Source organism: Opisthocomus hoazin, chromosome 28, assembly GCF_030867145.1.
Source record: "Opisthocomus hoazin isolate bOpiHoa1 chromosome 28, bOpiHoa1.hap1, whole genome shotgun sequence".
NCBI lineage: Eukaryota > Metazoa > Chordata > Aves > Opisthocomiformes > Opisthocomidae > Opisthocomus > Opisthocomus hoazin.
This window is the reverse complement of record NC_134441.1, coordinates 4,818,323-4,840,644: the sequence shown is the minus strand read 5'-3', so window position 1 is coordinate 4,840,644 and position 22,322 is coordinate 4,818,323. Positions and strand designations below refer to the sequence as shown.

At 46.3% G+C, this 22,322-nt stretch overlaps 1 protein-coding gene across 3 annotated transcripts in view; it reads left to right on the top strand.

The window, feature by feature from the left end:
• Positions 1 to 22,040, top strand: part of DPYSL2 (dihydropyrimidinase like 2) — a 54,922-nt gene extending 32,882 nt beyond the window's left edge. For all 3 annotated transcript variants that reach the window (XM_075444540.1, XM_009940860.2, XM_075444541.1), the window contains 11 exons: positions 1,517 to 1,681; positions 2,829 to 2,890; positions 4,060 to 4,140; positions 5,021 to 5,089; positions 9,744 to 9,864; positions 13,063 to 13,219; positions 13,381 to 13,522; positions 13,727 to 13,897; positions 16,712 to 16,891; positions 18,339 to 18,504; positions 19,171 to 22,040. In XM_075444540.1, coding sequence (XP_075300655.1) covers positions 1,517 to 1,681; positions 2,829 to 2,890; positions 4,060 to 4,140; positions 5,021 to 5,089; positions 9,744 to 9,864; positions 13,063 to 13,219; positions 13,381 to 13,522; positions 13,727 to 13,897; positions 16,712 to 16,891; positions 18,339 to 18,504; positions 19,171 to 19,262 — 1,406 coding nt within the window. In that variant the 3' untranslated portion in view covers positions 19,263 to 22,040. The remainder of the gene's footprint in view (positions 1 to 1,516; positions 1,682 to 2,828; positions 2,891 to 4,059; positions 4,141 to 5,020; positions 5,090 to 9,743; positions 9,865 to 13,062; positions 13,220 to 13,380; positions 13,523 to 13,726; positions 13,898 to 16,711; positions 16,892 to 18,338; positions 18,505 to 19,170) is intronic.
• Positions 22,041 to 22,322: the final 282 nt, after the last annotated feature.

The window sequence follows — 22,322 nt, the reverse complement described above, 5'->3', positions numbered from 1 at the left end:
TTCGAGGGGTGAACACAAGCCTTTTGGAAAAGCACAAGCATTTTAACTGCTGTTTTGCTGTCTGTCACGTAGCCACCTTTGCCAAAGGGAGGGAGGGTGGGCAGAGCTTTGCGGGAAGGATCGTTGTTTTGGGTGATCCTCTCGGCATTCTAGGGTGTTTGCACATCTCAGACACTGGAGATGTCGTTACCGACTTGGGTGGCTGAAGCTCAGGGTCATTCAGGAGAGCAGTGCTGCTTTTGCAGTGGGCCGAGAGCTCCCGATGTAAATCCAGTTCTTAAGGCACTGCAAAAACAGTAAATCCAGGCCGATGTGTCTGCGTGGGGGTGAAGCAAAGCTTTGTACTTCACTGAGAGCGAGTAGGGCCCAAGGACTTGTCTCTTACCCAGTTGTGATTTAGAGCTACCTCTGAGCTGATGGGAGGCCAGATACTCACCAGTAAAGTTAAAAATAAATTCCTTTAATTTCTCTGCTGATTGTTGAAGCAACTTTTTATTTTTTGTGTGATTTACTATAAAATCAAGCCAGGGCGCTCTCCGCCTCACCAGCAGTGCCTGCCCAGTTGGTGACCCCTGAAGTCCCGCAGGCTTTTCCTGCTCTCTCAGCAGTGTTTCAGTTCCTAAGATATTGGCTTGCTTCTTATTTCATTGTGTCTAGTGAAGATCGTAGAGATCCCGTGCATTCAAATAAAAATTTGAATGCTATTCAAATTACTGAGAGGAGCACTAAACCTTCAGATCCAAATCTCTTTCGTTACCCTTGGAGGGTGTTCTGCATCTCTAGCACTGGTGCAGTATCCTGTCACTGCCCATGAGCCCAGTTGCTGCTGGACCTAATGTGTTGGGCTAGAATGAGGATCAGACTGAGCAGAAGCCAGAGGGAAGCAGGACCATCTTGTCAGGAGGTGTCTCCAGCCATGACGGGCTGTTGGTCCTGTTCCTTCCAGTCCTCACTCGTATGCCGTCTCTGGAAGGTTCTCTTGGTTGGGATGCTAGCACAAAGCAGCTCTGATACGTGCGTGGAGTCCTTGGTTGTCGCTGCGTACAGGCCAGCAGTAATACGTCTCTGGATGCCTTTTCTAGCATGTCCAGAAGCACGGACGAAGGCCCTGCTTGAACATGAGGTGCTGAGTACTGAGAGCTGCTGACTGATGCACACAGGGGGTCTTGCCTGTGTGGCCGTTCATTTGTCACCAAACGGGAGCGGCGTTTATAGAGCGCTCTGCAGTGGTTTGGGTTTGCTGCCCTGGGAGTTGCGTTTGCTTCATTCACAAACAATTGCAGTACGCGGGCTGTAGTAACTGAACTGTTTCCTTCAGCTTTGGCTCCCGAGTCAGCTTCCTGGCTGCATTCTCAGATGTGGGGCTTTAGAAACCAAGACTTTCAAACTCACATATTTTAAGAGGGAAGGGATGTCTTGTTTTTGTAGCAGCCTCTGCAAAGCATGCGTTCTGTCTTGGACATCCAGGAAAGCTACTGCGCCAGCCATTTACTAATGCTTTGGTTGTCTTTCCCAGTTGATCACGTGGTTCCTGAGCCAGGGACCAGTTTGCTGACTGCATTCGACCAGTGGCGAGAATGGGCAGACAGCAAGTCCTGCTGCGACTACTCCCTGCACGTGGATATCACCGAGTGGCACAAAGGTGTCCAGGAGGAGATGGAAGCTCTGGTTAAAGATCATGGTAAGTTCAGTTATTTGAAGTTCAGAGAAGCCTTTCCTGTCCTTAGTTTTTAGGACTGGCTCCCCTATTTTTTAGGACTGGCTCTTGCAAAATATTTTACTCTCAGTAAAGCTGTTCTCGGCCCTGACTTTAACTTGGCCCATTTTGGCTTCTTGTGGAGGTTTGGACAGTCACGGTTGGGGGGGGGGGCTCATGGGGCTGGTACACGCTGGTGTTGCTGCAGTGTGTTAGGTGGTGAGCATGGACTTTGCAGAGGTGAATCTCTTGCTGCTGCCGTGCAGAGGCCCGCCTTTGTTCAGAGGAGTCCTTTGATTTTCGTTGGTGCAGGTAGGTGATGGGTTTGGCCATTAAACTGTTGTAAACAGGGGAAGGTTCAGGCCCAGAAGGAACAGTCCAGCACTGATTGCTACAAGTGGAGAAGAGGTGAACAGAATGACCTCATAGGTGTTTCCCCTCTTGAATTTCTTTGACGTTTCATCCTTAGGCTAGAGTAATTTTCCATCCTGTTTGTAGTTTAAAAAATCCAACCTTTTACATCCTAATGAGTGCTTTCCCACATGTGCTGGATAAGAGCATTTACTGGTTGGGAGGGCAGGAGAGGGAAGGCTGAGTTACAAGACCTCCCCGTGTCTTGGTCAGTACGAATGCGGTGGAGGAGGACGTGCCTACGGACACAGATTTCCCGTCGCTCTCGCAGGAGGTAGTGGGCGATCAGGCAGCCAGGCCCAGTCTCTGCTTTTGTGTGTGATGCATGTTGCTTGTTTTTTTTACTCAACCTCCTACAGTGCTGAATCCACAGAATTATTCTTATTTCAGTGTTAAGTGGAAGCTTAGGGCTTTAGCTGTCCTCACGGCTGGAGTGCAGGCTCCTCCGTTCTCATCAGTTGTGTTAATAAATGCCACATGGCTGTGGAGATCCTGGCTTCTCGCTGTGATCTGTTGAGTGTGCGTGTGTCTGTGTGCACGCACATCTGTGTACACATTTCATAGCAGATTCAAGTAATTTATTTGCCTACCCATCGTTACTGCTTGCTGGGGGGCTGACTGGTGGGGACGTCCTCTCTCTGTGAGGAGCAGTGAGCTTTGTAGCTTTATCTGTGCCTGCCATTTGGCTGTCAAAGATAACTCCTTTGCCTCTTTCTGCCAGGTGTGAACTCCTTCTTGGTTTACATGGCTTTCAAAGATCGCTTTCAGCTAACTGATTCTCAGGTAGGAAGTCTTTATGTTCACATGCTTCTGTCACTGCAAGCTGTGCATTAATCACATATATAAGGGTTTAAATTCAATACATTTCGATCTGATGTTTTCTTCTGGTTTCAGTCTTTGTAGGCATAACAGTACCTAAGGTTTGCAGTGTACCCGGAGCTCTGGTTTGAAGGGCTGTGTTTGGGCTGTGTTTTTTTTTTTCTTTCTTTAATCAAAAAAAAACAACCAACAACAAACCCTGACAGGCTGGCTGGGGAAAACAATGGCAAAACTCTCATTCTGGGAGACCTAAGGTTTTGTTCCAGCTCCTTTAGTGTGGAAGCAGTGACAGTTTTATAAATTGCTGCTTTATTCCTAGGCGCAGGGCAGGACAGTGAGATCTCTGGCATAACCATTTGTAAGCTGGGACTGGTCCTGGTCCAGAAGTGGGTATCTGGCTTCAGCGTTAGAAGTGCTGGGACCTTAAAATGAAATTGCCCTCTGCTGTTCTAGTGGATATGTTTGGGTACATTTAATTGTTGAGATGGGCAGTTTATATTTCTAAATGTGGTGGGAGGAGAGGAATGCCTGGGAGTCATTTGGAACAGTGTAGGAGGCAGTGGTGTATGACAGTTATCTCTAATGACTCTGGTAAGCATTTTAATGAGTGACAGTTGACAGAGCTGGTGTCAGTTGTGGGTTACTCAACCTGAGCCCTCTTAGACTGGTTGCTGGAGTGGGAACTCACACTGCTCCTGTCCTAGGCAGTGAGAGGGGCAGGTGCAGGTTCTCTGAAAATGAGATGTAAGGGTGTGTTTTTTTTTCACACCAGGCACCAGAAGGCAGGAAACAAATCCGCCTCTGAAAGCTTCTTAAAACCACTCCAGGTGTAGGCCTGTGCAGTTTCTGTTTCTTCCTCCAGTGTTGTAAATATACCAAACCTGGCTTTTGAATAGTGCTCTTTGCCATACCAGTAGTATCCGACTGCACAGGTTGGGAAATCCACTTGTAGGCAGGAAAATGGATTTTATCTATCCAGCAAACCACAGCTTATATTTCTTAATGCTTCCCTTTATCTTTTCCATTCTGGAAAATTCTGTATGCTGGAGAAGTCTGGAGCGTATGCTATATAATAGGTGTGTACCTGAGTGGATGCTCAGTATATATTGTAACATGTGATTTCTGTCTTGCAGATATATGAGGTCCTGAGTGTAATCCGGGATATTGGTGCGACAGCTCAAGTGCATGCTGAGAATGGTGACATCATTGCTGAGGTATGTCATGTTTATTCTGTGGATTACTAACTTCAAAATGCTGGGAGGGTTTTAAACTCTGAATCCTTCTTTGCAAATGGAAAATCACCCAAGACTTCTGGCATGGCATAGCAGTATCAAGAATGCAAGCAAGAACTGTGCATCAAATCTTATCCCCTTCATTGTCACTGATAAAGCAGGTTTTTGTGGCAGCTGTCAGTTTGTGGTGGACATAGGCTGTCTCTGCCTTTCTCCACATAACTCAAAGACTGTGCCTGGGTGCGATTGTCACTGTGTACAGCAGCATGTTCTGCGGAAGCTGAGACTGGCGGGAGTGGGAAGGGAAATAACTTCAGATCTGTTCATTCTTTAAACAGCAGGGAAGAAGAAATGCTCATAATGTTATTTGGATTTAATCTGCTCTCCAGCTCATTTTATGTGTTATGTCTCAAGCGTGCAGAATTTGGTGTTGCAGGGGATTTCTGCATTGCCTGACTGGGGAAGAGCCCACCTGAGTCTTTGAGCCCAGTCACCTGCAGTTGCGGGAGGGTTTTTTCACGAGACAACGTTTTTGCCACATCTTGCGGATTATTTTAAAGATGCAAATGAGTAGTCAGAGTTGAGGGGCTATGAACCAAGTGAGAAGCAAATCAAAATAAAAGGTTTCCCTGACCTCCTGTGAACAAATCAGCAAGGGTTTTGTGAGCTCTGGTTATTCTCAACAGGGGAAGCTGGACAGGACTCTAGTTGTAAGGCCCTTATGTAAAGCCTCATGTGATTATTAGCGAGCACAGATGCTTAGGATCTCACTTGTACGTCTTTCAAACAGCTGTGTTTGCTGCAAGAAGAAAATGCGTGTTGCTTTAAATCTTTTTCCTGCTCTTTTTTCTCTCTGCCTTAGGAGCAGCAAAGGATCCTGGAACTGGGGATTACAGGGCCTGAAGGGCATGTGTTGAGCAGACCTGAAGAGGTGAGGACTTCGCTGCCTTTGCATTTATTCTCCCAATTTATAACATTTCTGCATTGCCATCAAGTACTTCGTACTGGAATGAATGTGGCCAGAAACACAATTTCATCCTGGCTGTAAATGTTATTGCTGCATGGGTTAAGGGAAGAGGCTAAGACACTTCTAGGGACTAACTAGTCCCTTCTAGAGACTGGCTGCTGTGGGTATTGCAATGGGTATGGAATTGAGGAGCTCCCTCAGCTTCCGTACTGGAGAACAGAACACCTCCAGGGAGTAGTTCATCCAGCCTAGGATTGATTCAGCCTCTGGAAAAGCTCATTTCTTTCTGACAATTATGGGAGATAGTCTATAAAGGATCTCCTCACACATCAGTAGCTAAAGTGTGGTGAGGTGTGTTTGAACCACAGAGCCCATGATAAGTACTCAAGATGCAGAGAGCTCTTGGTACTTAGCACATCTTCAGTTCAGCCTTTTGATAGCCTAAACTGAAATTCTGCATTAGGAGATGTAGAAAATGTTAAACTTGAAGCACAGGTAGAGCACAGCCTGCCTGAATCACCAATTCCTTGATGCAGCTGCTGTGCAGGAACACTTTAAGGTAGAGTCCCTGAAGAATTACACATTCCGGTGAGGTTGGTATTTATATAGCTGGATCATGAAGTTCTTGTAATTTCCTGTCGCTTTTGGTTGAATTTTGCATGAGTAAAGACTTCAGAGTTTCGGTTTATGTAGGCAGGATTCTGGCACTGACTTTTCTAGATCCCGTCTCATGGGATTTTCTCTTAGTCCTTATTTTATCAAGGATTCTTCTGAATCAGCAGAAATTTTTAAGATATGCCCAGATCCTGACATTCTGTCTTAGGCACTTACATAGCTTCCATTACCATAATAATTGGTCATTTGATGAACATTTTACCGGTGGTGGATTTTTTATACCACGGGCCTAAGCGGTTTGCTGAGGGCACAGAAAGTATGTACAAGAAAGGGGAGCTAATTCTTAGATCCTAGCCCAGCACTTTAATACAGTTAAGCTCCATACTTCTCCACTGGTTTCGCTAGGGTCAAGCACCCCAGTCCCTCTCACTCCCTCCGAGTCTTTAAACTAAGCCTCAAGAGTAAGCAAGAACCTTAAAACTTTGCTTTTCAGGTTGGTTCCCGATGCATTCTTCATTTCTGGTCTTTCAGTATCTCTAAGCTAGACATTTCACCATGGCATTCTGGGTTTGCGAAGTCCATCCGTTGGGTTCAAGCTGTTCCTTTTGTTCCTCCAAGATACTGGGACTTTGCTGACTGCCAGATGTGGCAGCTGGGTGTGTGAGATCATCCACACGCGCCCCTCATGCTCCCTCTCTGTTTCCTTCCCTGGGTTCAGACAGGCAGCATCCAGAGATGTTTCAGTAGAAATATAAATCATCCAATTGCCTCATGTAGAAGGGGAGTTTAAAAAAAAAAATACTTGGCTTGGGCAGTATGTGAATGCTCACAGAATTTGTGTTTGGCTCCGGGAGCTAGGATTTTTTGCTTCCTGGAAGTTGTGAGCAAACACTTGCACTGAGCTTTCCACCCACCTCTGCTTATTTTTTTTTCTTTTAGACATATTTTTTGGTTTGCATCAGGAGAGCAGGAACAGATGCTGACATGATACTTGGGGCTCATCTGTGGAGCACCCCTAAACTCCTGTGACTTCAAAGGAAGGCTGTTCCTTACCTTAAAGGATCTGACTTTCAAACTGGCCAAGTCTAGTCTGGCTACTTCAAAGCTTATCCTTACTGGAGCAGGAACTTTAAAGTGTGAACTTTGTGGTTCCCTGGCTTGGTTGTTTTGTTACATCTGTGCAGAAATGTGTTTTTTCTCAGTACAGCAAGGAAGGCTGCCTGAGGACGTGCGGCTGCCTCAGACGAGGATCAGTAAAGCCTCTTCTCAGTGTCACTGGGCAACTGATCTCAGCTGTGCTGTCTGCCCAGGATGGAAGCATTTGGTCCAAAATTCTTCTGCTTGGAAGTCATAGGAAACAGAGCAGGAAACGATGTCATCTGGTTCCCTCCCCTTCTTCTCTCCAATGCTGGTGTAACTTGGTGTTTTTAAAAACATCCAACTCCCTTTGAGCTGGCTGATGACAAAGGCTGGATTCTGAGGGTGGCAGCAGATCCTGTGGACTTCAGTAGGAGTGGGAATTTCTTGATATCCTTCTGGGATGCTGTTAACACTAGAATTGGCTCTTTGCACTGACTCTTATGGAGTCCTAAGGACTTCATGATGGTTATCATCTTACTGAAGAGAGCTGCCTAATTCAGACCTCCATCTACAGCAAACTAGCAGGGGTTGTTCAACGAGTCTAAAACATTTATTAAATCAAAACTCCTACTCAGTTCAGTGAGACTGACATCAGAGTGAAGCATTCAGGGTCTGGCCATGTGCATTTGTGTCTTACTTGGAGCGTTCACATCTTCTGAATTGCCAGGTTGAGCTGAAGGCATGAATTAAGCCTTAAGTTTCGCTGCTGACTCATGGGTTCAGCTTGCTCACCTCAGTAACCTGAGTTGAGCTGAGGTGATGGTATTCAGCACATTGTTACAGCCAGCAAAGGGAGCCTTAATTAAGACATCACCACCCCAAATCAGCATCACCCATCACTTTCTGGAAAACTCTCCCCCTCATAGCTCAGATCGTTCTGTGATGACTTTTTGGAACCATCCATCATTTTTTGTTTTTATTTTAGCCACAAAAACGCTGAAAGCACAAGCAGTCCAAGTGCTTCAGGAAATGTCTGTCTTTTTTTCCAAGAGAACTGCTGTGCTAGGGCTTCTAATGCATACTGGTAATTGCAAACATTCCCCTTTGGACTAGTCGTTGGGTTATTGTTATGTGCCTGTCACCATAGCATCTGGGCACAAGGCATGAATTCAGCAGCCCTATTCTCTTCTGTGCAGAAAATATTCTCCTCCCACTTAGCAGTTGCTCAAATGACTTTTGGTCAGAAGTCTGGAGAGGTGAGTTGTTTTATCCCTGCTTTGCAAGTGGGGAAACTAAGGCACGGCATGGAAACGTGATTTCTAAGCGCTGCAGTGACAGAGCTGCACGCAGGCCTGCTTTAAATGGGCAGTCTGCAAACTGATGCCATGGCCTGGCAGCATTGGCTCGTCCTAGTTCTCTCCTTCTCTCTCAGGAGGGACCAGTATGCTTTTCTTGGCTCTTCTTTCAGCCTCCGTCTTCCCTGCAAGTGCTGCTGGCTGTGACGTACTGGAGTCAAATGTTCTGGAATAAACACCCTTCCTCGCAGCCTTTTCCATTTGCGTGAGGCAGTTGGGCCAGAAAATGTCCCCTTCTGCACATCACCCTGCCTGGGGAGGGTTAGTCACAAACCCTGGCGTGGTGACAGGCGAGGACTTTAACCCTTTTGGCACTAGAGACCAACCTGCTGGCTTTCTTTTAAAAACTCCCAGCTGTTGTGGTGGTGTTTTTCTCGAGCAGTCCAGCTGCAAACAGAGCAGTGTTGCAGGGGGTGGCTTTGTCAGTGTGAGCAGGGCTGTTCTGGGCACTGGGACATCAGTGTGGCGAATACACTGTTTCCTAAGCTGAGGAGTCCTTAATTTCAGGTACTTCTTTCAGTGGATCAAGCACGATGCTAGGACGCAGCAGTCAATGCATTCCAGTTCTGGGACTGGTGGTGGTTTACAGTGCTTGGCCTGCAATAAGTCACTGCAGAGCAGAAGACCTGCCTGGACAAGGTCCTGTGCAGCCTGCTGTAGGTGACCCTGCTTCGGCAGGAGGGTTGGACTAGATGACCCACAGAGGTCCCTTCCAACCCCTACCATTCTGTGATTCAAGGGTGCTGAGCGTGTGCCAGTCCCACTGGAGTCCACAGGAGCTGCTGAAAGCCTCCTGCATTTGGGGATCAGGTGGCTGACTGCTCGGGGTTTAAATTTCTTGGGTTATTCAGTAGGAAAATGTCTGTGGTATTGCAGGCTCAGTTCTCCATGGCAGTAGGCACTATGAGCATTACCCTGTTGTTAAATCTGTCATCTGGACTGCTGGGATTAGGATGTGTGATGTGTAAAAGCCTGCAGAGTGATGACGTTCGTTCTAGGACTGTAGTTATAAAGTGGCCCTCAGTCTTGCTGAGGTTATCTCCCAACATATGCAAGAAAAAGTAGTTGATTTATGGGGCGGTTCACACTCTGTTAGATCCCAAGCCAGATACTGCAGTGGAGGGTACAATTTAGGAGGCTGGTTTGCAAACGTGGCTTACCAGAGTATGTGGCTACAGCATCTCTCTTCCGCGTAGGCTGGAACATGAATAGGTTTGTTGAGTCAACATTTAGTTGCGTATTTTTGTCTAGGTTAAAGAAGGGGCTTAATCATTCTGACCTTGAGCACCTGGGGTGTTATTTTAGGACTTGGTCTGATTGCAGAGAAACTTTGAAGCAGCCTGGGAGAAAAGGTAGTAAGGAGAGGGGACTGCGGCTTAATGTCATTTTAATTATCGTGATTACACTGTATATTTTTCTGTCTCAGAATCGAAGAGGTGGAAAGTGTCTCATCTCGGACCTGCATACCCTGTTTTCTCGTGAAAGCAGAGGCTGTGACCCTCTGAAGGTGAATGGGAGATGCTAACATGTGGGGATATTACTCACTTGCTGCTGACTTTGTTTCTCAGGTGGAGGCAGAGGCTGTGAACCGGGCAATAACCATCGCCAACCAAACCAACTGCCCCCTTTATATCACCAAGGTGATGAGCAAAAGTGCCGCTGATGTCATTGCTCAAGCCAGGAAAAAGGGTAAGTTATTTCCCTTGGATGGAAGCATCCTATTAGCTCATGCAGTTCAACTTCTTGCCAACGTAAACTTCATCCCTACAGGAAAGGTTTCTTTTTCCAGTGTTATTATCCAGGCTGTTTTTTGAAAGGTCCCAAGCAACTACTTCTGTCTCATCTCCCACAGACAAGTATTCAGTGGTCATATCAGTGCCACAAGCTCTTTCTTCTCTTCAGCCTAGAACGTCTCTCTTGACGCTTATCCGACCACATCAAGCCGTGCGCCTTCATGTTCTCGCAGAATAATTCTGTGCTGTCTCCATTTAATGAATTCCCTTTGGAGATTGCAGGCTGTGTCTTCCTTCCAGCTGCTGTGGTCTTTCCTTGGTGCTTTCTGCTGAACTGCTTCCTGGGGTCAGAAGTGATTCCCAGAGTCGTGGCGGAGGTCTCTGACTCCTGAGCCTGGTTGGATTTAGTTGCAGTAGCCAAAGAGGTTACAGATGCCAGCTATCCACTGTGCTGCTTGCTTGTGTATAGATACTCCTTATGTGCTGTAACTCACAGCCTGGCATCTGAACAGGAATTTGGGTCTGGGTTACACTGGGAATTGCCATCGCCTCTGACCACTCTGCCTGAGGATGCTGGAAGAAGCAAGACTCAGACCTGCTGTGGATGCTGCTGCCTCGTGTCTCCTCTTGCTGACCGAGGTCTGCGAGGGAGCTGCGCTGCTCTGAGTGATGCAGCAGCTTCTCCCGAGTCCTGACCCTGCTGTCTTGCCCCCAAGGAGCAAGGGTTACAAAGCACAGTGAGTGCCTGTCTCCCTGCTTTATTCTGTGGCTAAACCCTTCGTTTCTATTTAAAGTGGCTCTGGGTGGGTGAGTAAGCAGGAGGGATGATTTTGCCCCTTCTTTCCTCAGAAGGGTTGGATTTAATTTTATGCCGTCTAAATAAGCCTGAATGGCTATACAAATGACATCACTTTCCATCTGGGTGTTTGGTGTGAGAAGAGCTCATTTCCTACCACAGCAAACAGATTTGTGTTTGTGTATTGGCTCAGAAGTATTTTGGTCCCATGATTCCTGTTAAATGAGTTCAGAGTTGGTGAGGAGGACAGATTTCTGAGGCATCTCTTTCAGTTTGTGGTGTGTAAGGGGCTCAAGCTGTTTGGGATCAACCTTTCTCTCCTAGTTCCATTAGTGGAGATCATGCTGAAATGAGAAGATGTGTTGACACAGCAAAGTGGCTGCGTGTTACATTACCCCAGAAAACAACTTGATGTGGTTGTGCAACTCAATCCTGTAAGCCAGGGAAGCATCCATTCCTTTTTCGAGGTAAAGTACGGGAGACACATGCACCACAGAGATGGAGTGTCAACAAAAACACCGTGCTGTGCTCGCCGTCCCCTGAGACCACTAGCTGCTGAGTAGATAGGAACGTTGGGATGAGGACCATAGGCTTACATTGCAGAAGCCATAAAACACAATCTGACTTGACTAGATGTTACCCTGCCTGTGAAAGGTGCTGGGATTGTCCCAGATGAATGATCCCCAGAACTCACTTTACTTAGCCTCCTGAGTGAACTAGTGTACACAGTTTTCATTCAGAATGCATTTTCTCCTTGTAAGGAGAATTTGGGGTATAAATGGCACACCATTCTCTGTTCTTTTATTTAAATAATTCAAATTAAAAGCTGTGCGGTTACCAACTGGGTAACCCAGGAGGGCCACACACACTAGCCTTGCCCTCCCAAGCAACAGAGGAAACAGAACTGAAGACTATCCAAGGCAAAAACAAAACAGAATTGATTTGCTAAATGGAGAAGAACGAATGTTATTTAAAGCCAGATGTTCCCAATGGCATTTGCATGGAGGAGATTCCCTGCAGACTCTATCATTGGCGGATCTGGGAGCTCAAAACATCGCTCCCTGCAGAACAATCCTCCCAATGTGTTGGCCCACAACAGGCCTCCCATTAATAGCCAGCGTGTGTTTTGCCTTGTTCTGATTTTGTAACCCTATTTGTGGCAAGTGATGTCAGACGGCGGCTTCCTCAGCTGGTGGATCCCCTCTGACAGAGGCTGTTCCTACACCTCCTGTTGCAGTGTGGTCCTGGAAGCAGCATGAAGCCAGTTAATGTGTTGTTCTGCCTCAGCTAATGCGCTCTTTCCCAGCTAGCTTGAGAGCCTATAGATGTAACAGTAGCTCAGACAATATGGTTAAAGAAGGATCATATTTTTTCACTCTGTGTGGTGAGGTGTGTAAGACCCTGCTGACCAGTTCTGAGGTTGCCTTTGCCGGTCTTTTCTGATTAAAGTACTTAGGGTTAATATTTTAACTGCCCACATCTTTTGCAGGCAGACACGGGTACATGAAGTGTCTGGGCTCAGAAGCCAGATGGACAGACACTTCAAGATTTCAGGAAGGTTTCATTTGGTGAGCAGATCTGTCAGGCTGCTAGCTTTCACAGCTTTTGAAGTTGCACCATCTTGCATCTGCTTGGTGGGCAGATGTTTCTGGTGCATTCCAGCTTGCAAAGTATCGTGGCCTTAAAGATCCACTGTTCCTTCATGTGGTTCCAAAAATGTTAATGAAGAGGAAGGATGCACTGGTGGTTAGCACACTGGACAGAGACTCAGAAGATCCAGTTTCATTTCCTAGATCTGCCACAAGTTTACCGTGTACCCCTGGGGGAAGCAGTTTCCCTGAGCTGAGTTTGTGAACCAGAAACACTGATTTTTCCTCTGTGATGGGCCTTCTGTGTAGGCAGGAAACTTTCCTGTTAGGAGTTTTTTGTTACCTGATCTAAGCACAGAGCCTGCTCAGAGAAACCATTGGACTGAATTCACTGGCCTGCATAACCAGATGATCAGACATCGTTAAACTCCTGGCCTGTTCAAGGCTTCTCTGAAACTATAGTATGTTACTTAGGGCAAGCTCTTAATTTTACATGCCTACCTCGAGGTCTCTAAAGAAAAACTGAGCATTTTCCAAAAATCAGTCCCTCAGAATAAGCATCCAAACATCCAGGTATCCAAGTTGATAATAAAGACACTGTGTGATAACATACTTCAGAGGAAGTACCAGGAAACCCTGCAGTGTGCAATGCTGGCATAACTGACCCAATGTGTCCTGTTTCAGAAGGATGCTTTGTGCCTGGAAGCCAGGCTGGAGATGCGTACTGCTTGGTGCTCACAGTGGATTTGTCTGTATTCCTGTCCTGTAGGCACTGTGGTGTATGGAGAGCCCATCACAGCCAGCTTGGGTACCGATGGATCTCATTACTGGAGCAAGAATTGGGCTAAGGCAGCAGCTTTTGTTACTTCCCCACCACTGAGTCCTGACCCAACTACTCCTGATTTTCTCAACTCGCTACTGTCCTGGTGAGTAGAGCTCTTTGTGTTCATACCACATGTGCTTGTCATGAGACAAGCGGGCGATAAAAATAATAGCTGTTTTTGCCAGCAAGCAAAAGACTGTTTTACCTTTAGGAGTAAACTTATGACAATAAAATATCTTAAATACTTATCGTTGTCTTTTCCAGTGGAGACCTCCAAGTTACTGGCAGTGCCCACTGCACCTTCAACACTGCTCAGAAAGCTGTTGGGAAGGACAACTTCACCCTGATCCCTGAAGGAACCAATGGGACTGAAGAGAGGATGTCCATCATCTGGGATAAGGCGGTGGTATGTCGCGTGTGTCATAGGCATTCAGAGCTGAAAGAGCTGCAGCAGGGTGGTGTTATCTCCTCCCAGGCGCTTGTTACGGTTCTTGCGCTTGAGGTTTTTGCCCCTATAGAGATCACTGGGAATATGTTGTGCTGTCAGCTGTTTGCTTTTAGCAGTGGTCCCCACCTGGCTAATGCAGTGACTCCGTTTGGCTTTCCCTAGGTGACTGGCAAGATGGACGAGAACCAGTTTGTCGCTGTGACCAGCACAAATGCAGCTAAAGTCTTCAACCTGTACCCGCGGAAGGGCCGTATTGCAGTGGGCTCGGATGCTGATCTGGTTATCTGGGATCCTGACAGCGTCAAGACAATCTCTGCCAAGACTCATAACATAGTAAGGGTATTTTCTATGATGTGAGCTCTGCTGCTCATTTCCTCCTCTCTTCCTTCAATGCCAGACTGTGCCGCCAAGAGCTAAAGCTCATGACAACTCGGGGCTTTGTTTTCCCCATGCCCCAAGCCTTCTCTGGTCTTATATCCAGTACAGCTCAGTTGTGTGAGCAGAAGAGAAGACGATTGAGTCCAAATCTGAAATCACATGTATACCCAGAGATTCCCCTCGGAGCAAAGAGATTGTCTGCTCTGTCTGAGTGTGGGATGCTTAGAACTGAGCACACAGAAAGCTCTTCAAATCTTCTGAAATATCAAAAGGCTTCTTATCACAGTGTGTCGTTTCTGACCCTCTGACTCGCTAGCAGTGGGAATGTGAACGGCCACTTTTCTTGTTGGGGTTGGTGAGGCTTGTCAGCTTGTGGACACCTTAGCTGGAGACCTGATCCAGATCAATGTGTCCGAGTGGATTTACACCACGTACTGATCTGGCCCATGTGTGTGAAGTTTAGACATGATTTTACTGGTGATCATAGCAATGTTAGCTGGCACAGGGAGGCACAAGGCAGCGCCCAGACTAACCAGACCTTCTCCCCGTTTCTGTTGCGGTGCACTGTTAGAGGCACTGTTTGCTTGTGACCTGCAGCCTTGTCCTGTATCTTATACCTGGCAGTGAAAAAGCTGTCCTGCCCTGTGGGAAGCTGCAGAATGGTCCCAGTGCAAAGGGCTGGTTGGAGTTTCCCTGTGACATTCGAGCGCTGTCTCGGAGAAAGCAACCACTGTTTGCATTTGTTGACAACTTGTTTCACTGCTGGCGATGAACCTATGGAATGTTTCCCTGGAAAAAACTCCTTGTTCTTTTTTCCGTGAATGCTTTCATTCACTCTGGAGCTGAAGGAGCAAAATTTTCTTCCACACTTGGATCCCTGGGCACATTCACAAAGAAACTTCTTTTTAAAGGTTTGGTTCACTTCCCTGTGACTGAACTCTGTGTCAGAATTGGTCACAGATGGCCTGGATTCATCCTGCCTGTGCTGAGACATCTAACAGAGGCATCCAGACTCGGAAGTCTGATCACTTCGGTCACCTTAGAGGTGCTTCCAGACTCCTCACGCCTCCAGTCTGGAGAGGAACAAGAGGAGGGAGCCCAGGGACATCCCGCTATTAGGTGCCAAATTTAGCAGTGTGAACCTGGGTTTGTGCTTACGAATGGCTTGGAGAGCTGGAAGGAGTATTTGAAAATCATGGCCATTTTATAGCTGTTGTCTTTAGGAAATGAATTGGACTCTTTAAATTTCCTGACACAAAACTTGGAGACTTTATCTTTTGTGGATATGCTCCAGTACAATCAAAGTTGACTCCATGATTTTGCCATAGATCTGGGCTAGGCTGAAGGAGAGCCAGATCCACCATGGAGCAACCATTCAGAAATGTTTTATAGGCTAAGGACTGCAGTTCCTCCGAAAAGTCTAGTCTTAGTCTAGGCACCGTCGAAGAGGCCTCGGCACTCGGTGATCAGCTGTTGCCAAAGGCAGCATCTTTTAAGTTCGAGCAGGGTGCCAAGACTATGGAGGCTGAAGGGCTCTCGTTTTCAAGTTGTTTGATTAGAGCTTGAAGGGCTGTCTAAGAGACAGCAGCGTTTTTCCTTACAGCTCTGACCTCTTCCCCTCTCTCAGGACATTGCCTGTTATACCTGGCGTTGCACCTGCTGGGGTGTTTTGTGTCTCACACTGCACGTGTGCCTTGTGTTTGAGAAAAAGTTGATAGGTGTGGTCTCTTTAGAAGCAAGGCATGCTAATTTGGTCAAGTATAAAACAAAAGGCCCCTGTGAAAGTCAGGCAGAGCAGTTGCTGCGACACAAGGAGATGTAGTGATTATGTGGCATCAGATGATCATTACATTTTTAAATGCTAGAGCAACATACGGACATTTTCCAAGAGTTCCCACTGCTGTTGCCACTGTCTGGCATGGAAACATTAGGAGCTAGAGAGGGAGGTAGTGTTGTTCTTGGAACCAGCCTAATTCGTAAGCTGCTAACCAGGCCTCCTCCTTTGCCACCACAACTTTTTTTCAGACTGGACCCAGTTCAGTGTCGGTTTAACCGCCATTCTAGCTAATTGTAAATCTGCAGTCAAGCCTACCCATACTTATAACACACTTCAAGAGCAAACTCTGTTATTAACTCAGTAAAAAAGACCTGGATTTGTTTCAAGAGATGGTCGCTAGAGTAACAGTCCCCAAATAACATGGTTGTAGTACAGCTCATTCCAAGGTGCTTCACGGGTGGGACATCTACCAGTGATTCCTTTAAAACTTGTCTTTTTTTGCACGGTGTAACGTTTCCAATCCTGTTAATTGAGGATGAGCAATCCCATTAGAGTGAAACAAGATTGTCCTGGTCCCTGACCCATCAACCAAAACACTGTTTTGAAATACAGCTTTTCAAAATTGCCACTATTTTTGGTATGAAACTCAGATAAAACTTGATTTGGCCTCTAATCCCCTGCAGTTCAGAAGATATGGGTGCCTAAAGGCATTTGAACAGCTGGAGTTTGAGGTATTCTCATTTGAAACTGTATTTCTTCTCATTGCAATGGAGATTTTGCATGAGTAAATCCTCAATAAATTTAGATTGGTAATAAAGACCAGCCTTTCTATTAAACCACAGCATACACAACTCAGGTAAATGCTGTTGAGTTTGCTTCCATCTGTCCTTAAAATTTGGGTGATTAGCATGACTGGTGATTGCTAATTAAAGCACAGCAGGCTTTGCTGGGATGAACATGTTTGCCTCATGTTGCCTTTTTGTGTGTTCTAGTCTGTGGAGTACAACATCTTTGAAGGCATGGAGTGCCGCGGCTCTCCCCTGGTGGTTATCAGCCAGGGGAAGATCGTACTGGAGGATGGGAATCTCCACGTCACCGAGGGATCGGGACGGTATATCCCCAGGAAACCGTTCCCTGACTTCGTTTACAAGCGCATCAAAGCCAGGAGCAGGGTGAGTGTAAACAGTTGGGTACACATTTGTTCTCTCACTGAAACTCCTGAGTTAAAGTGGGTGGAAAACAGATGCTGTCCCCTGGCTGGCGGACACACGCTTCTGCAACAGAAAATGTTCCCTGGATAGGAGCCATATTTATCTCATACCTCTTTCATTTTTGCTATTCACTTGAGTCATCACAGGAATATGCTTTGGCGTGAGCTTGGATTTTCTGCAAATTTTTTTTTCTGCCCTTTATTTCTTCTCTGTCTTGGGACACCTAGACAGAGAACATGTTCAGGAACTGTCCAGTTTGGACACGAGTGAAACTGCAGATAACCCGGCAGGCTTCTCCTGCCACAGGATTACCAAGAGAAGTTATTGATAGCATTTATATGTCAAACCTTTCAGCAACAATTTAGATTTCTGGTTTATTGTTAATAGAGACATTATGCTGCTATCCCTTCTGTCAGATACGATCAGATGCTCTTGTCTGGTGACTGGTGAGTCACAGGCGCAGCCTACTGGCTGTTTAAAAGTGAGAATTTTCTATTTTTGAGATGCTAAAATTGTTGGAAAAGTGTTTTTGTAAATCACGCCCATTCAAAACAGAAGCTGCCTTTTGATATGCCTTTAGTTGGTAAAAACTGACAGAGAGGATGACACTGAGCTCAGCAACTTAAATGCAGAGAATTTAAGAAGGTTATTTCTGGATGAAGTCAGATTTCTGAGGAGAAAAGTATTTTGATGTTTGAAGTGTTGCCCTCTCCTGGACAAAACCAGAGCTGTGTTAGTTCTGCTGATCATAGGTAATCTTCACATTCCTTGCAAATGATCTTTCCTTAATTGTTCTTTTGAAGAAATTGCAAGTTACCAAAATGACAACCTCAAATAATTTAGCACTGTGGAGAGCAGATCTGTGGTTTCTGTTGCGTGCTGATCTCCCGCAGAAATATGCATCTGACCTGTAAATGCAATTGGGCAGCATCTCAACTGGAATAATTGCATTTAACCCAATCTGAAGCTCCCGAGCTGGCGACGTGAAGCTGGCCTGGCTCCTCTTTATGCAGACCTGCCTCTGTCTCAGCATTGTTTTGCTTTTTGGGGATGAGTAATCGGTTTCATTTGAGAGTTGTCAGGAGCCTTTAATACGACGGCAGTTAGGTTGGGATCATTAAAGGACAGAACTTGGGATGCAGGGGACAGACTGGCTGCCTTCTGCAGGCTGCTCCCACCAGCTAGCAGCGAGCTGGAGCCGCAGCAGCCCAGAGCACTTTTTGTTTTATCCATGTTGCCTCCGAGAGCAGCGACCACCCGAGGAGATTTTGTATGATTTCAAATCCTCTTATTATAAAAGACAAATCTTGAAATGTGTGTCTTTGGCTTAGCAGCATCTGGCCAGCTGTTGAGGTCTATTTGGAAGGCTGTTTTGACCCTGAAGGCTGCCTGCTTCTGTGTTTTTCAGCTGGCTGAGCTGCGGGGTGTGCCTCGAGGCCTCTACGATGGACCTGTCTGTGAAGTGTCAGTGACGCCGAAGACCGTCACGCCAGCATCTTCAGCTAAGACGTCTCCTGCCAAACAGCAGGCCCCACCCGTGAGGAACCTGCACCAGTCTGGATTCAGCTTGTCTGGTACATACTCTTACAGGGCGAAACTATTTATTGCTTTGAAATCACGGCTTGTTTATACTCTGAATTAGTTTGGCTGAAATTGGAAGGCAATGAGAGACTGTGATGTGTTTTTTAGCTTGGAGGTTACCCCTCAGGAAGGAAGAAGAGCAGTGTAGGAGTGATTATAAAGTCCTACTTACTTTCATGCCTGGCACGAGCGCCGAGTACCCCATTGCGTTCTGGGCTCGGTCCTCAGCTGGGTGTCTGAAGAGGGCAGATGGCACCAACGTCAGCGGAGCTTTGCCAGCTGAGACCAGCTGTGGGTCTGGTATGTGGCAGATTTGATTTCTCAGCGTGCTGTTTCAGCGCAAGAAGGGAAAACTATAAAAAGGCTCGCTGAGGGAAAACCATTTAGCCAGCTCTGTTCTGTGCAGGGCTGGGTGGCTCAGGTGTTTGGTGCGGAGATGTTAATGCAGAACAAGCTTCAGCAGAATTAAGGCACTGGAGGCCAGTGAGGGCTTTTCCTCCAAAGATGGTGCATTTTGGTGCACGTCGTTGGAGCCTGGCCTAAGAGGACTCGATGGGCTTTGGTGCAGCCGTGCTCTGCTGACTCCCCTCGCCCTGCGACTCGCTCATCTCAGACTCTGGCTGGCCGGGGGGACCTGACGTTACTTCTCTCTCCCACAGGGGCACAGATCGACGACAACATCCCGCGCCGCACGACTCAGCGCATCGTGGCACCGCCCGGCGGACGCGCCAACATCACCAGCTTGGGCTAAGGACCGAGCCCTTCCCAGCCCGCCCTGCGGACCAGGGGACGGGGGCACCTGGAGACCCTTTTGGATTCTTTTAGAGCCTGTGACGGTTACTGTGGGCAACCAGTGGGGGGGGGGGCTGAAGTAAGGCGCCTCTTTCAGTCCCCTCAGATTCCCTCCTCATCTTCACCAACCCCTCTCACTTCTCCCCTCAGCCCCTACACATTTAAAGAAATAAACCCTGTTTTGACACCTCTGACATGCAAAAGTAAATGTAAAGAGGATGTTTGAGATATGTGGCCTCTGTCCCATTCAGCATCTTTCTTTTAATAAAGGAAGGACAAAGTGAATTTCCCGGGAGCTGCCTTTAAGACACACACAAAAAAAGGAATAAACAAATAATAAATGTAAAAAATAGCTTTTTTTTTTTTTTTTTTTAAATGTCAAGCAGAACAGTAGTTGAAGGGTTTTAAACTGGATATTCTGTAGGGTTCTGTGTTCCAGCAGAATAGCTAGGCAAGCATGGAGGGACACGAATCCCAGCCTGTCTGTAACCATTCCCCACCACTGCCTCTGAGGTCAGGAAATAGCTGTCTGCTGCCAAGAGAGAGAAACGGGACCCAGCACTAGGAATTGACAAAGCACATCGCACACAGCCATCGGGTGAGGTAGAATCTTTGGGCACTTCGGTTCTGTTGGTTTGTTTTTGCTTTCTTTTTTTCCTTCTGGATTTTGCTGCAAATTAGGTCCTTGAGGAAACTTTATTTTTAATGTTTGTGTGTGTGTTTTTAATATGTTTGTATCATTGTGTTTACAAAGCCTTATCTGAGAACTGGGAGTCTCCCTGTTCTTCCCAGTCCTTTTCGAACCTCATTCAAGTTCCAGTCTCCCGCCAGTGTTGCTGCCACTTCCACCCTGCTACTTCAGGTATCTTTAGGTTGCATCATTCCAGCCAACGCTTGCCGTTTAGCTGCACTAGGAGGTCGTGGAGCAGGTTCATAAGCTATGATCTTCTCTTCAGTGTACTAGGCCTTGAGCTGGTGCGAACAGACGGGCTGGATACCAGCTGAGGAGCTGGGACGGGGTCTCTTGAGAAGTTTTTAGCAGTTAAGTTTGTCTTCTGTTCCTGGAGGTGGAAATCGATAAGCAGGGGGCCAAGGGCAAAGAGCGACGTGTTGCCTGGAAGGTTTCTGTAGCAGCCACATTCCCTCTTCCTGGCCATCGGTGAGTGGTTATTTAAAACTTTATGAGAGCTTATCTTTAGCTCTCATCGAAAGGCCGGCCACTTGAGCGTGTGCCCGAGCATCTGTGGCAGTTGCTGTTCGAGTCCAGATGCCCAGCTGTTGCAGCTGGGAGCCCTCAGAGCAGCTCGATGGGTCAACAGCAGCTGAGAATCTCTCAGACAGTGCGGATTTCACAGTCACTCACTCCTTCAGGAATCTGCCTTTGTGCAAATAGTCGAGAGAGAGCCTGATGGTTTCCCACCCTTCCTCAGACGCCTGCTGCCTCAGATTTGAGAAACCAGATGCCATGAGTGGTCTTTGAATGAATTTAGGAGTCCGAGCTTCTGTGACAGTCAGCAGGATCTAGGAATTGAAGTACCTTCTGGGATTGAAAGTCTTTTAGCCCAGGTATTGGAGGCTTACTATTTTCAGGACACGAAGAACAAATCTGCTCCATTAGATTCCCACTTAGCTGGAGGGCTCGGCGGTCCCAAGGACTTGGCCTGTCTCTTAGCACAGAGAGTTTTTCCACACGCAGTAAACCCAGCGTTACTTCCACTGTCTGTATGCCCTGGCACTTGGCTGCATCTTCTGCTTTCTCTTCTGTTTGTACTTTGCCACGTACATTGATCTTGTTTTTCCATATTTGTGAGTATTTTCTTAAATGGTGTTTACAGGTTCCTGTAGTGAAAAAAACTAAATATATGAAGGCTTCTAAGAAAAAAGTACCAAATTTGTTGCTATGAATTATCAATGCTGGGATTTGCAAAGGATCTGGAAGCGACACAGGTACCCAAACCCTCCCAGCTTCAGCACCTGATTCCTTTAGGCCCCTTTGAACACAAAAGTTAAGAAAAACATTGCCATATTCATCCATGCATTTTGCATTTAGGTTTAACTCTTGGGTCTTTTAGTTTTGCATAAAAGAGTTTGCACTTTGTTTGTTAAGTAATCCGTGAACTTAATATATATTGCAGCTATTTTTTTTCACCTGTATGTTAAAATCAATTTGAACGAGTTGGGGAGAAAAAAAAAGAATTGCAGATCTGTTTCAATTCTACGAAACACTTGCGGCTCTTCAGTATTCACTTAAGTCTTCCTTTTTTTTTTCCTTCACTGACTCATGATGACTTTTTAGTTTTAATTTGTTCTTCAAAAGGAAAAAAAAAAATCACAAAAAAAGTTTTGCAGGCTATGTAAGCATGTTTTTTCCTGTGAGAGCTCGTCTGCTTTGTGTCTGTTTAATGAATGTCATATGTAAATGCTTAAAGGAAAAAAAAAAAAGACGATGACTTAATTAATTAACCGCAGTGACTTGAAGCTCTAAAAATAAAAAAAAAAAGTAGGATTTAATACTAGCTGGATTTAACCCTTGGATTTGTGATTGTGAACCATGAGTGGAGGAGCTGTAAGTGCTAAAGCTGATCCTGTGTGTAGACAAAAAGAAGTACTGATATTTGACCATTGTCTCAATGGCAAAAAACCCCACCCCAACCCCAAGTCTTGTGTTTTATTCCTTAAGAACTCTGTGTTATATTACCATGGGAACTCCTAATAAAGACAAAATGTTGTTGTTTCACTAGGTGCATCTGTGTCTCAAGGTGATACGTGTTCTGTGTAAGTGCATAGCGTGGCTGGCACCTTCAACAGATAAAAACTGGCCGAGCTCCGATACCACTGCTGGTGGAGGCTGATGGTAGCCCTGTATAGGACTGAGATGTGCGGTAGCCATGGTGCCTTGGAAAATGGCGATGGTCAAGAGGAATAAATGGTCCACAGTGTAATTTCAGAGAAAAATGAGTCTCTTCTCAGGGCAGTTGTCTGTTTAGAACAGTATTTGGCAAAATGGAGACATTTGCCT